Below are 14,400 nucleotides of genomic sequence, written 5' to 3' on the forward strand. Positions count from 1 at the left end.
CAGGCCTAGCCGCTCCGCGGCATGTGGGATCTTCCCGGACCGGGGCACGAACCCATGTCCCCTGCATCGGCAGGAGGACTCTCAACCACTGCGCCACCAGGGAAGCCCTGTTTTAGTTTTAGAGTGGTGTAAGAGAGATAAGAGTTTATACTTATTTTTACGTTTGTAATATTTAATTAGTATCGCAATAAAAAATAGTGGCCTATACATTTTTCTTCTCTTAACAAGGGTGCACATACTACTCTGGTAGATAAATAGTGGCTTAGCTCTTACTCCATGCCAGGCTCATCTCTTTACCTTAGTTTTTCAGAAGCAATAGGCTGACGTACCATAAAACTATAAAAGTGTTTTAGCTGAATACTTTGGCTTTAATTCAAAGGTCAATTGGGTACAAAAACAACAATCCAATTTTTTTTAGGTCATCTAACTATTCTTCCAAATAGAAGAAACAGGTGATTTGGCCCACAGGAACACAGAAGTGACTCTGCACATTTTCCTCATGTTTAGGGATGGTATCCATGCTACGGGCACTTAACATCTACAGCCAAACCTTAATTCAAGAAGGGATGTTACATTACTAACTCACACAGCAGCCCTAAAACCAAAGGACCTGAATTAAAATTTTAATGTAGACACAAAAATAAAGCATTGAAGATAGCCTTAAACTTGTTAAGAGACATAAGTATTAGGCTGTCCCAAGTGAAAGCATTTACAATGCAGAAATCAACACTCCACGCTTTGGCAACATATTAACAAATCTCATAAAAGAAAATTACATAGCACATTATTGTGCGTCAGAAGTCAAAACTGAGGTTGATTTTAGTGTTTAGGACAAGCCAGCACAGACATGGGTTTGCTGTTTTATCTGGGTACCTAAATCCTAAGCACTAATGAACACCACGATAAATATTTTACGATAAATACATAATATTTAATATTACGATTATGACTGTAATCCTTAAATTATATATATGATATATACTTTTTTTTTGCCCCCAAGTTCGGTTTTTAGCAAAGTGTGAAAAATACCCAACATAGTTTACATCGGAATAGTCTCGAATAAGGTAGTGACTTGGCCTATTATTTGTTATTGCTTTTTTCTCCAGTTACTTTACAAGTAATATCATAACAGAACCATCCAATTTAGGGAAAGTTAACATGGTAAAGAACACATGGGATGGGTTTAAAACACTAATCAAATTTTCAGCCTGATTAGGAGCATGGTTGTAACCTTAAGCAGAAGCCCTTACAAAATCCAAGTATTAGACCAAATCCTATTTATGACAATGCCCTCTGATTCTTTAAATAATTATGGTTATTTAGAAGCAAGCACCAGCCTAGACAAATATAAATCCTTTATATCCCTAATCTGAATCACACCGATCCGTGGCCTATTTCCCTAGATCAGCAAGGTATTACAAGTGAGTTTACAAAATGATCCCATGTTTCCACGAAAAACGTGATCAAGTCAGCTGGCAAAAAAATTTAAATTCCAACCTTTCGAGTTTTAGTCAAGCACCATAGGCGAATCCCACTGGCTCACATTTCGGAGTACACGCTGCGACAAAGCTTAAGTTACCCACCACATTTAAGCCTCACAACAACTGTATCCAGCAAGGACTATTATTCTTATTTTCCAGATGAGAAGACTGAAGCCTGAACAGTTTAGTAACTGACCAAGGTTACACAGCTAACAATGACTGGACCTGAAATTCCAACCCATGTCTAAGTCACCGCCCCAACACGAGATACCGCCTTTGGAGTTAAGAACACGCAGACAATACAAGCAGGTGGACAGTTAGTTCTTCGAGGGAAAAATAAAGGTTCATGAGCCAAGTGCAGCCCACGGAAAAACTTAGGCTCCACGCATAAGGACCAAGTCACGGGCTCCTGTGTACAGTTGAGTGTTAAGGGAAACCCCGACACACCCAGGCGCTAAAGGAACGTTTCAGCCAGGACGCCGAGAACCTCCAACTCGCACCACGCCGGCGCTAACTACCCGAGCTCCTGCGGGCGGCCGGTTCCGGAGCGTCTGGCCTTGCCAGGCGAGGAGAAGCGGCACACTGGCTCTGCACCGGCGCCGGGCTGGCTCCGGCTGCGCCCCTCCGCCCGCGGTGGAACCAGGCCGCCGCCAGGCCCGGCCCCCGGCAGCGACGGCCCCGGGCCTTGCGGGCTCCCCGGCCCGCTCCGCGGGCACACTCACCTTCTGCTCCTCCGCTGAGGCTGCCTCGGGGACTTCCGCGGACATTCTGCTCCCTCTGCGGACAAGACGCCGGGAAGAGAAGCGATTACCGGGTGACCGAGGCCGCCCGCCCGCCACACAGCCTCAGGCCCGCCCCACTCCCCGAGCGCCCGCCCGGGCCGTCTCTGCCCGCAAAAATGGCCGCCGCCTTATGACGACACGCAGCCCCGCCGCGCCCGGCGGGCGGCCACCACTGCGGCCCGCCACCACTGCGGCCCGCCGCCCCTTCCGCGCCGCGCCCTCGCCTACCTTAGCCCGCTTCTCCCGCTCTGCGACGCCCAAGCACTTCCTTTTTTCCTTCAAAGGTCGCGGCTCGCGCCTCACCTCACATCCGTCCGCCGAATGCTTCCTGGGAATTGTAGTTTATGAGTGTAGCCGCCTCTCCCCGCCCTTGCCTACCTAGTCTGGTCCCTTCGGTTCCAGGAGCGTTCCTATTTTCACGTCCCCAGGCTCGCCTGGTTCCGCTCTCCTCCTGGCTCTCCGCGCTGCGGCCATACAGACTTTCTTTGGCGCCCCATAGCTCTGTGCTCCACAAGTCTCTCCCCACTCTGCTTTGTCTTCTTAACTCTATTTTTCACATCCTCAATCCTACGTCATCGCCTCGGGCTTTTACTGAGACCCTACTAGGTCAGATCCACCTCTTAAATGCTGTCACATCTCTGCATAGTTCGACAATGCACGCTTTATCATTAGACAGTATTTGTTGTGATTACTTTATGAATGTCACCTTTCCTGTTTAGATAAGCCACATCAGGGCAGGGACCTCGTCCATATTTGCTTATGTTTTGTTCTCAGAGCCCAGAAATTCCTAGATAGTTAATAAATATCTGATGAAGGAATTCAGCTTCTACTCATTTGTCAACTCCCAGGGGTCCACTCCCACAACTTTACTCAAACTGCTGGCACCAAACTCCTCCAATGATTTTTTAAAATAAATTTATTTATTTTATTTTTGGCTGCGTTGGGTCTTCATTGCTGCACACAGGCTTCCTCTAGTTGCAGTGAGCGGGGACTACTCTTTGCTGCGGTGCACAGGCTTCTCATTGGGGAGCACAGGCTCTAGACACGTGGGCTTCAGCAGTTGTGGCACACGGGCTCTAGAGTGCAGGCTCAGTAGTTGTGGCACACGGGCTTAGTTGCTTCGTGGCATGTGGGATCTTCCCGGACCAGGGCTCGAACCCGTGGCCCCTGCATTGGCAGGTGGATTCTTAACCACTGTGCCACCGGGGAAGTCCCTCAATGACTTTCTTAATTGCCAAATCCGTTGGTTTACATTGAATCCTTATTTTACTTGACATCTGAAAAGCTACAGGCAATATGTGGTGGTTCCAATGAAGCGTCTCTCAGAAACTTGGAAATAAGATTGCCCTCTAAAAGTTAAACTAGTAAAAAGCAACAGATTATGAATGCAGTTCTGTGGGAATATGGAAACCATAAAAACTCAACCATGTTGTCCTGCGTAGACTCTCAGGCAGGAAAAATTGCACTGGGATTGCAACTTGAAAAACAAAAAGTGCACTCCTTTTGGAGAAAGAAAAGAAGGGGTTTGTCAGGCAAGGGAGCATTTAAAATGCAAGGGTTCAAGAGACTGAGCTCTTTCTTTGACAAGTATATCCCTTGGGAGTGACTTAAGCTGGGCCAGCTGAGAAACTTCATAAGATCAACTAAATATTTGTTCTCATTTCATACTCACAAAGTAACCTACTGAAAATTTGCCTTTCTTTTATGCAGACCTACAGGGAGAAGGCAGAATGCACTAGTCAGGCTAACTTAAGCATCTAACAGTTTTATTTTTATTGAGTTGACATTCTGGTATATATCCTACATCAATGTGTTTGTGAGCTAAAATCTGATGGATGCACATATATAGAAAATCAGTATATGTAACCTTAGATAAAGAGAATCTGTTCCTGAAAGATAGTGACACTCACATGAGGGCAAGTTTGAATTTCTGGGAGGCAGTTTTTGGTCAATGGAGAAACCACAAAGGCCAATGTCCCACTGTGGGGACTGTCTGAGAAGCCATCCTTCCCCAAGTAATATTCCTTTTTGCATCATCAACCATGTACCTTAATGTTTAAAATTACACAGCGATCACCAATTCCCTGTTTCTCAAAACTTTCTTCCCTTGACGTTTAGGATACCACTCCCTTATTCTCTCTTACTTCTCTGGTCATTCTTTCGCTGAGTCCTTACCTGCCTCTTAATGGGAGGATTTTAACAATTCTGTCCTTGGATCCCCTTCTCTTCCAGTTTTATGCTTTCTGAGAAATCATTTCCATCAGCATAGCTTCAACTGCCATTTATATATTCTAGATCAGTGTTGTCCAAGAGAACTTTCTGTGAAGATGGAAATATTCTGTATCTGTGCTAGCCAATACAGTAGCCACTAGCCATATATGAATAATGAGCATTTGAAATGTGACTGGCACAACTAAGTGAAATTTCAATTTTATTAAATTAAATTAAATTAGCTACAAGGATTAGAATCACTGAGAAACCCTAGTGACGGAGATTCTCATTAAGTCTGGGGCAAAGTCAAAGAACTGATGTTTAACCAAAGCTCCCCCTGGTGATTCTGGTGCATACACGCACAAAAGATTTTTCAGGCTTGGAACTGGGTAGGTATATAAAAATTTTAAAAAGATCAGGGGTCTTTTTGAGGTTTAGGTGCTCTAGCTCAAGGGTTTGTAGGAGTGAGTAAAGGAGATGAGAAGTCACACTCCATCCATTCCTCAAACAGGAAGTCTACCTGCATCATTGCTGATATTGTAGCAAATATCAAGAACTGAATACCTTTTATAAAATTGAAGTATAGTTGATTTACAATGTTGTGTTAGTTTCAGGTGTGCAGCAAAGTGATGCATATATATATATTTATATATATGTTCATTCATATATATGTTTTCAGATTCTTTTCCATTATAGGTTATTATAAGATATTGAATATAGTTCCCTGTGGTATACAGTAGGTCCTTGTTGTTTATCTACTTTATATATAGTAGCATGTATCTATTAATTCCAAACTCCTACTTTTTTTTTTTTTTTTTTTTTTTTGCGGTAAGCGGGCCTCTCACTGTTGTGGCCTCTCCCGTTGCGGAGCACAGGCTCCGGACGCGCAGGCCCGGCGGCCATGGTTCACGGGCCCAGCCGCTCCGCGGCATGTGGGATCTTCCCGGACCGGGGCACGAACCCGTGTCCCCTGCATTGGCAGGCGGACTCTCAACCACTGCGCCACCAGGGAAGCCCCCAAACTCCTAATTTATCCCTATTCCCTTTCCCCTTTGGTAATAAGTTTGTTTTCTAATTCTGTGAGTCTGTTTCTGTTTTGTAAATAAGTTCATTTGTATTTTTTTTTTTTAGGTTCCACATATAAGTGATATCATATGATATTTGTCTTTCTGAAAACACAATACATTTTTAATGAAAGGGAGAGACTGGAAGATCAACGCAGGGAAACCAAGTTAGATAACAGAGTGCCAAAAAACCCTGAGTATAAATGGTGATGTCTGTGAGCAAAACTCAGGGAATATTACCTGAATAAATAGGTCAGAGAACTGTAAAAAAAACAAAAGAAAGTTTTAACAACTTGAGTGTTGTAAGTGGAACTTAGAGAGTGGAGGATGCCACTTCTCTAGGGACTTAGTGAGACAAGAGAACATTATACGAACTGGAAAGGCTGGAATAGGAAATTTTTGAATGAATTAAAGAGAATGATAAACAGTGGGGTCTGGAAGAGATGTTTAAAACTTTAAACATTTAAATCTCATAAAATATTTGCCACAATATGTTTCTAAAACTTCTCACAACTGTATTTGCATGCCTCCTGACAGTATACTAAGTTGAAGGGCCTCTGAGTTGCTTTAGGACATTCCTTCCTAAAGTCTTTTTTTTTTCATCAAAATCTTTTCCCCCCTAATGATTAATAGGCTTTGCCTTATTATATAATCTCATTACACAGCAAATTAACTTTTGCCAAGAATATTGATGAAAAGTATATTATGATGCCAGGCCACAATTACTAGTAGAAAAAAAAATGAAAAAAGGGGCAAAATGCCAGTGTAGTAGAGTGGAAAAGACAGAAGATTTAACCTAGATTTGAATCCTGGCTCTTCAACTTACTGACCATGGGACCTTGGGCAAGTACTTCAAATGTCCTTTTTCTTTCATTGTAGACTATATCCATACTCTCTCTGAATCATGGCTTTAAGTATTAAATAACATATAAATTGTTTACAATGCCTGGCACACAGTAGGCATTCATATGTTCCGTGCCTCTTCCCACAGTGTTCAAGTTTAAGACATATATCTCTCACAGATAATCCATGGTGGAGTACAATGAGCTGATTCCAATGTCACACAGAGACAGTCTTAGGGATTGAGAGTGAATTCCTACCATGATGAAAAGCCTACTTCCCATCTAGACTGATACTATGTTCCCAGGTCTAGTAGATCAGGTGGAGTGTCATATACTAAAATTTTAAGAGCCACCACATCTGTAAAGTGATAGCTAGAAGGGTGGATGGAAGGAGGGACTTTCACATTTACTTTACATAACTATGTAGTGTAAAAAAATTTTATAGTAAACATGTATTGCATAAATTAAAAAAATTAAATTTAAAAACAAATCATTGCTTCACTCACAAACTGACTAGGGAGACTGGGGATCCCAAGGATGAAGTTTTTGAAGGAGAAATTGCTTCCTTTCTCTAACCCTCTGGGAATGAGAGAGACCTGGTGGGGTAAAATGACAGGAGAGGGAAACTTCTGTTGGGTGCCTTCCAGCCAGTCCCCATTGTCATCACTTCTTATTAATATTTTTCATTCTCTTCTGATAAGAAAACCTCCAAGGACTTTCCGGAGTTTACTTGTGTCCTGGAGTTCATTTTAAAAAGAAGTTATCACTCATTTTGTTAGTCTGCAAAAACTGCCAAGTGAGCCTGCAGTAAATGAGGAGATCTCTATTATCTACCACAGGTAGCAGTGTTGGTTGTCTTTACCTGCAAGACAACTCTCAGTGTAGTGACATAATCTGTGAGTACAAGGAGAAGCCACATAGGAAGTGTGGTAAAGTCTCGACCTATGACAAAAGAAGGGTAGAAAAAGAACCATTATGATAGAGATAGTGCGAGGGCAAGTGAGAGCAGACAGCTGCTGGGTCACCATACCTCACTGGGAAAAAGAATATGGACAAAAAAGGCCTTAAGAAGTAGATGGACAAAATGTCAGCACTTGTTTCCCTTGCACAAACTTGCTAGGAAGAACACAAGATGCATCCAGCTGCTTCAGTCATTTTCTGGAAATTTTCTTTAAAATGCCCAGAGGGCTTCCCTGGTGGCGCAGTGGTTGAGAGTCCGCCTGCCAATGCAGGGGACGCGGGTTTGTGCCCCGGTCCGGGAAGATCCCACATGCCGCGGAGCGGCTGGGCCCGTGAGCCATGGCTGCTGAGCCTGCGTGTCCGGAGCCTGTGCTCTGCGACGGGAGAGGCCACGACGGTGAGAGGCCCGCGTATCGCAAAAAAATAAAAATAAAATAAAATAAAATGCCCAGAAAGGTGGAAAACCAGGTACTAGAAATAATTCTAGAAAGATTGCAGTGTCGTATCCACATAAAAAGACACCTGCATACACATACATCATTGATTTTTGGATTACTAGAGAGGTTAAAGCAGCAATAACATTTTAAAAATTAAATAAAGGCATTTTGATGTTTTAAATACTTGGTATTTTCTGAGTTTTATATAAAATTATCAATATTGACTTTTGTCAAATGTATATAAAAAGTCTATTGGGATTGACATATATGCACTACTGTATATAAAATAGATAACTAATAAGGACTTACTGTATAGCACAGGGAACTCTACCATACTCTGTAATGGCCTATATGGGAAAAGAATCTAAAAAGAGTGGATATATGTGTATGTATAACTGAATCACTTTGCTGTACACCTCAAACTAACATTGTAAATCAACCGTATGCCAAAAAAATTTTTTTAAGTCTAGATACATGTATTGAAATATGTATTCCAATAATTAGATGACACTTTAAGAAGAGAAGACACATTAATGATACTCTCACCCCATTTTCTCTATCACACAGAGCCAGAAAAGTCAGTTCCATCAGATACCATTAGAGCTAGGACTATAATCCAAACCTTATGGGTCCTAATTCCATGTTGTTACCACACACCTAAAGATTAAAAACAAACCTTTATAAATTTGTGCCACTGAAAACTTTTTTATTTTTCGTGGAGTATAAATAGACTTTTCTCTTTAAGCTGGTATTTCAAAAGGACTTTATAAGAGGCTTCTTGCTGACCACCCCACAGCTTGCAGGTACACACTCTTATATGCCTTGTATAGTCTATCCATTAGCTGAGTGCCAATATAAAGACCTTCCCATCTCCCAAATTCCAGACTGCTCACTTGGTTCTAGACTCCCAAGTCTCCTGGGTCTGGCCTACTTGAACGGTATGTATTTTTTTAACTTGCGTTCACGGCTTTGTGTGAGGATTCCCAGTATTTGTGCCTTGTTAACTGATCTGCTGTTGCCCACTGTCCCTGTACAAAGATCTAAAACCACTCCTCTTTCTGAGGGGGATGGATGGAAGACTTTTTTTTTTTTTTTTTTTTTTGTGCGGTACGCGGGCCTCTCACTGTCGTGGCCTCTCCCGTTGCGGAGCGCAGGCTCCGGACGCGCAGGCTCAGCGGCCGTGGCTCACGGGCCCAGCCGCTCCGCGGCATGTGGGATCTTCCCGGACCGGGGCACGAACCCGCGTCCCCTGTATCGGCAGGCGGACTCTCAACTGCTGCGGAATGGAAGACTTTTGATGCACTCAATCATGTTCCTTTACTCAGTGGTTTTCCCAGTTGCCAAATGCCTTCCATGTGACCGTGAGTGAGAAAGTGATAAATTGGTACAAGGCTCAAGATATCTCTCTCCTCTTATCAGCTGTAAAGCTAGAATAGAAACTGTCTGATCGGTACCAGAAATTCACTCAATCACATAAATGTCTCATCTAAAAATAAAAGCCAAATACACATTTCTTTGTTTCTTGCATATATTTACAATATAAATACTAATTTGTTTTCAAAGTACATATTCTTTTAACAATTTGCAAAAGTTATCTAGAATGGGACAGCAATTTAACGTAAAGCCTTTGTAGTAGTGATTAAGGAAAAAAATAGAACTGTTTTGGGGATAAGGGATTCTAGAAGGAATATGAATGGGCATGATGATCTGAACTTGCTAAGGGAATGTGAAGCAGCTTACTCTGCGTTGCACTGCCGATACAGCATGTTAAAGGACTACTGTGTGAGACAGCAACTGGGATGGGGTGTTGTAAAAACTAAACCTGGGAGGTATAAAAAGTACACATGCTTGCATAGTGCGTTAATCTTGAAAGAAGCTCAACATTTCATTCTCATTTTCAATAACTTAAATGAATAGTACGTAAAACACATCACACAAAATTAAAAGACTTGTGCATATATTTCAGATTTCAACATTAATGTCAAAAATACATAGTATGATTTTACATAGGATTTGTGCTACATTAGAACACTAAAGACAAACATCACTTGAGTAGTAAGGAAAACATTAAATATTAAATAACTGAGAAATGAGACGTGTAAACACTAATCTAACTGTGGCAGGGGTGGGGGGTGGGGGGGGTGGTTTGCTCTTGCAACAAGTCCAGTGAAGTGGTTTCGACAGTACAAAAAGGGTTAGGACATGAGTGTTTCCAGTCTCCTTGGAATATGTGGATCTCATCCCAGGAATCCTTTCATAAAAACTGGTCCAGGATAACAGGAGAGGACCCACTCTCCTGCTTGTTAATTTGGTACACTCTCTTCTACGCTATTTTTTACTTTCAAACTTGGGTACTGAGCAAATACTTTAAATTGTCACTCTTTATCAACATCTTGGTGAAAACTGAGGGTTTGTTGGCGATTCAGTGTAAGATTTGAGTTCATATGCAGCACCGCTATCAACTTCCATCGACTTTCTAGAGAACAGGAGCCGTACATCTCTATGGAGGTAGATCTTTCCAGATTTAGAACTCTGGAACCTAAACAAAGAAACAACAAAATGATGCTTCATTTCAGGGAATTAGTGTTTAAAACAAACAAACCTGAGTAATTAAATTTTGAAAGCAGGAAGGATTAGTCTTGCTACAATATTAACAATGCCTCTTTAACAAGATATTTAAAGTCTTATATTGCCAAAGCACTTGCTGCTATTTCAGTGCCTCTCCCTCACTCTCCCTAAACATTCCATACTCCCTTTCCCCTCTTACAATGACAGAGGTGCTTCTTTTTGTAAATCTGGGTTTCACATGTAATCTGACTTTACATCCCTGACACCACAGCACATGCACCTTTCCTTACCTGTAGTATGCACTTTCAGTTCACGTCAGCCAATTATACTACATTTGGGCAACTTGTAGCTACAAAGAATGACCCATTTCACACAACTTGCCCTCCTACAATTTCGAGTACATTAAAATGGATTCCACACTTGGAAAGTCACCACAGAAAACTAACACGTTTTGAGACAATCACAGGATGAGAAAGGACTGCTACCACCAGTAGTGGCTAGCTAAATAAAGCCTAATCATCATTAGAAACCAAGAGGAAAGTTAGCAGTGAAATGAAAATGGTTATCAAAGCTGTATATGGAACTGTTTCTATCCTCTGCTAACAGCTTATAGCATAATACAGGGGCTTGGAGGCTTTAATCAAATAAACTTATCTGGCAGATAGTCAAACATACCCTTTAGTGTTAATTTCTCTAGTTTTCCCTTTGCATAGCAGAAATATCTGGGTTTGTGGATTTTATTCCCAAATTAGCTGAAAAATCTGGTGGTCAATTGTATATATTAAAGCAGACCTCAGACTGGCTCACTCTTTCATTCTTTCTGCAGTTTTTCACCTTCTCAATCTGAAGAAGAACATGGTGAGCTTTGGGAATCATGCCGTACCTTCTAAAGCAGTTTCTTTACGGCATTTAAGGTATCTAATCATTATGTGGAGATGACAAAAGCTGGGAAAGTTGACTTTTTGGCGAATGTTGGTTACATATGGCTAAGGCTGTTGTAACAGATGAAAGAGATGAAAGTTACCTCCTCCTGATGAATAGGGCTCCTTGGAGTAAGCAGTTAAGCTAAGATGAATTACTGTCACTGATGTGACTGAGGACTTACTATGAACGACATCAGAAAATTATTAGGAACAGAGTTACAGGCAAAGGGCTACTGAGTTCTCGTCTAAGCAATAGACTTGCTCATTGATCTTAAGAACTACACTAGGATTTCAGGGCTAAAAACCTTACCCTACGATGCTGGAGGCATGGACCTCAAGAGCAAACAAATGGTTTCTCACAACCTAGACCTATTAGCTGGGTAGTAAAAGTTTGAGGAAAATATATTTCTGATGGAATCACCAGAATATAAGCTGTATAAGAACAGAGATTTTGTCCCTGCTGTTTCCAAGAGTCTAGAAGCATGCCTGACACATCACTATTTGTTGAATGAATGAATGAATAAATGAAAGTTAAGAATTTCCCTGTCCAACTCAGCAGCCACAAGCCACATGTGGCTACTGAGCACCTGAAATGTGGCTACTTCAAACTGACTACAGCAAAAGAATGTCTATATCTCATTAATAATTTTTATATAGATTACATATTCCAATTATAACACTGAATATGTTAGGTTAAATAAAATATATTAAGTCTCTGCTTCTTATTACTTTTTTTCAATGTGGCTACTAGAAAATACAGAACTATATATATGGCTCGTATTACAATTCTATTGGACAGCATTGGTTTAGACAACTGTGTTTCATTCCCCCAGATATATTAGCATTGTTTTGCTATAAAATAGTTTCCATTACACAGCTATAAATGAAAACTCCCCTAATTCAACAAGTAGTAATGACTGAAGGAAGATATGCCATGTGTTTTCTGTATCCTGGCATATCATAAAGAGTGTCGAAATTAAGCAAATTCCAAGGCGCACTCGTCTAGTTAGAATGACAGATTTTTAAAATAAACTAAAAATTTTACAGTTTTCTTCTAAAGTAACATATTTTCATATTCATTTGAAACATTACCTCAGATGTATGAGGTAGCGTAATAACCGTTCTTCTGTATGTCGGATGTTCTCTTTATTAACACTTCTCTTCATTTCTTGTTTAACAGGTACAGAAAAAGTTCTTTGTCGTAGGAATGTCTGATGATTGGCTGGCATATCTCGTAAGTCATATATCACAACAAACATCTTCACCACAGTCTTATTAGGATTAAATAAGGTCTGAAGAAACAATATAGAAATTATTCTTTAAAAACAGTGATTTGTTTATTTGATTCAAAATGATTGTGCCAATAATAAAATAGGCTTTTCAATAATAAGTTAATCCCAGTGGATATAATTCAGTTTGGGGGAATAAAGTTAATAAAATTTCAGAAGTTTATGAAATGATAGTCAATATTTTTTTAATGGTTCAATTAGATTTTTTATTTACATAAATAAAAGAAATAAAAGCTCCTGTAACAAATCAAAATCTTTAGTCACAAATCTCATATTAATAATAGATAATACATAACATTTACTCTTGTTCATATTTTCAGAAATGTTCCATTAGATTAAGCAAAATAACACCTTCACTGAATTAAAACATTCCAGTTCAATTACTTCAAACACTAGCTTTATTAAAATGAGTCAACTGAAAAATGCTCAAAATAGAATTTTAGTTTTCCTCACATTTTAATAGTGAATAAATAGAATTTTTTTTAAATAAAAAAATAAAATCTTGGTAAAACTAGATTTTGATGTGATGTTTCAGGTACATATGGTTATTATAAAATTTAAAATACATTCTCAAAAAAGAGAACTTTTCTTGTTTGGAAATTTTTCCAAGTTTAGAAAATAAAGTTCATTATTATTAGTTACAAAATAGGCTAAGTAATACTTCATGTTCTCACAGTTGGATTCATTTCAAACATTGCAGTGACACTAGACTTTTTTTGTAATCATCATCAATATCATAATAGACTGAAATTAAATTCAATTGCTACTTGGCCATTAATAACTGAAGGAATATTATTTTTTAAAGTACTAATTTTTAAACAAAATTCCAAGCTGCTGATTTGACTTTAACCAAATTACCAACACATCAATAGGTAACTTGGTGCCCATGCTTTCAGAAGCTCATCCGTGGCACTGGACATCACTCACTGAATCAAAATGAGAAATATATCAATATTATGATCCAATTTTTGAAATCTAGTGAGTCTTAAGATTAAGGCTAATAATACATTTAACAACCACAACAACTAGTAAGTCAGGAGTTCAAGCCATGTTCATACATAATTAAATTTATACAAGGAATGAAAGACATACCCAAATTTCAGATTTAAAATAGCCAGTAGAGTTGGTAGTCTTCAAACAAGGGGTAAATGTGCTGCCTCTGGGTTTATGGCTCATTATTATGACACCTGATAGCTAGCTTTCCAGTGACCCACACTTTCACAAGCGCTACAGAGCCAGAGGCAAGAGATCAGAAGATGATCACTCTTTTAGTTCAAGAAGTCCATTCAACATAAAAATCTTACTTTAAAATGCAGTGATTTTTCCTCGGTAAAATTTACACATATGTACATACTGCAATACATACATGCATATATATTGCCTAGTACTATGTTTCATTCCTGTGTGATACGAAATAAATGTACAGACTCTTCGCTATACTGGAACAATGGTGATGAGTAAAAGTGGTCCTTCGAAGCACTGATCACACTGAAGCCAAAGGTCATCAAAAGGCTTGCTGAATTAGACCAGATCCTTAGTGTGAGGGACTCAGCTAGACTCATTTTGACAAATATCAGCTAGACTCAGTTGACAAATATCAGCTAGACTCCTTCCAAGAGCTGCAGGAGCCAACACTGTAATAGACTTCTGCGCTTACAGGATTATCCTGGGTCTGACTTGGAGATGAACTCAATCACAAACTGGCCTTGATATAAAATTACTCTTCTGAGAACCCTAGATCAAGGATGATGAAGGATTATTGCTCTGGGCTAGAAGACTTCTCTTAAGCCAAAACTAGATCAACACCTAGACCAAAAGGAAAGAGGCATTCTTTGCCCTGACA

The 14,400-nt window shown here is 40.0% G+C and overlaps 2 protein-coding genes across 11 annotated transcripts in view; both read right to left on the bottom strand.

Moving 5' to 3' along the window:
* Nucleotides 1-2,578, bottom strand: part of ARPP19 (cAMP regulated phosphoprotein 19) — a 19,171-nt gene extending 16,593 nt beyond the window's left edge. Inside the window, exons 1-2 of one of the 2 annotated variants that reach the window (XM_024128834.3) lie at nucleotides 2,492-2,578; nucleotides 2,204-2,258 (exon numbers count right to left, since the gene is read on the bottom strand). In XM_024128834.3, coding sequence (XP_023984602.1) covers nucleotides 2,204-2,248 — 45 coding nt within the window. In that variant the 5' untranslated portion in view covers nucleotides 2,249-2,258; nucleotides 2,492-2,578. Of the gene's footprint in view, nucleotides 1-2,203; nucleotides 2,390-2,491 lie in introns of those variants that run through there. The other variant, XM_024128833.3, reaches the window with a different exon arrangement.
* A 7,139-nt stretch (nucleotides 2,579-9,717) lies between these two features.
* The window catches only part of ATOSA (atos homolog A), an 87,207-nt gene continuing 82,524 nt past the window's right edge, over nucleotides 9,718-14,400 (bottom strand). For 8 of the 9 annotated variants that reach the window (XM_055087950.1, XM_007117826.4, XM_028494929.2 and 5 more), the window contains 2 exons: nucleotides 12,361-12,560; nucleotides 9,718-10,316 (listed from right to left, as the gene is read on the bottom strand). In XM_055087950.1, coding sequence (XP_054943925.1) covers nucleotides 10,163-10,316; nucleotides 12,361-12,560 — 354 coding nt within the window. In that variant the 3' untranslated portion in view covers nucleotides 9,718-10,162. The other variant, XM_055087951.1, reaches the window with a different exon arrangement.

This window comes from Physeter macrocephalus, chromosome 11, assembly GCF_002837175.3.
Source record: "Physeter macrocephalus isolate SW-GA chromosome 11, ASM283717v5, whole genome shotgun sequence".
Classification (NCBI taxonomy): Eukaryota; Metazoa; Chordata; class Mammalia; order Artiodactyla; family Physeteridae; genus Physeter; species Physeter macrocephalus.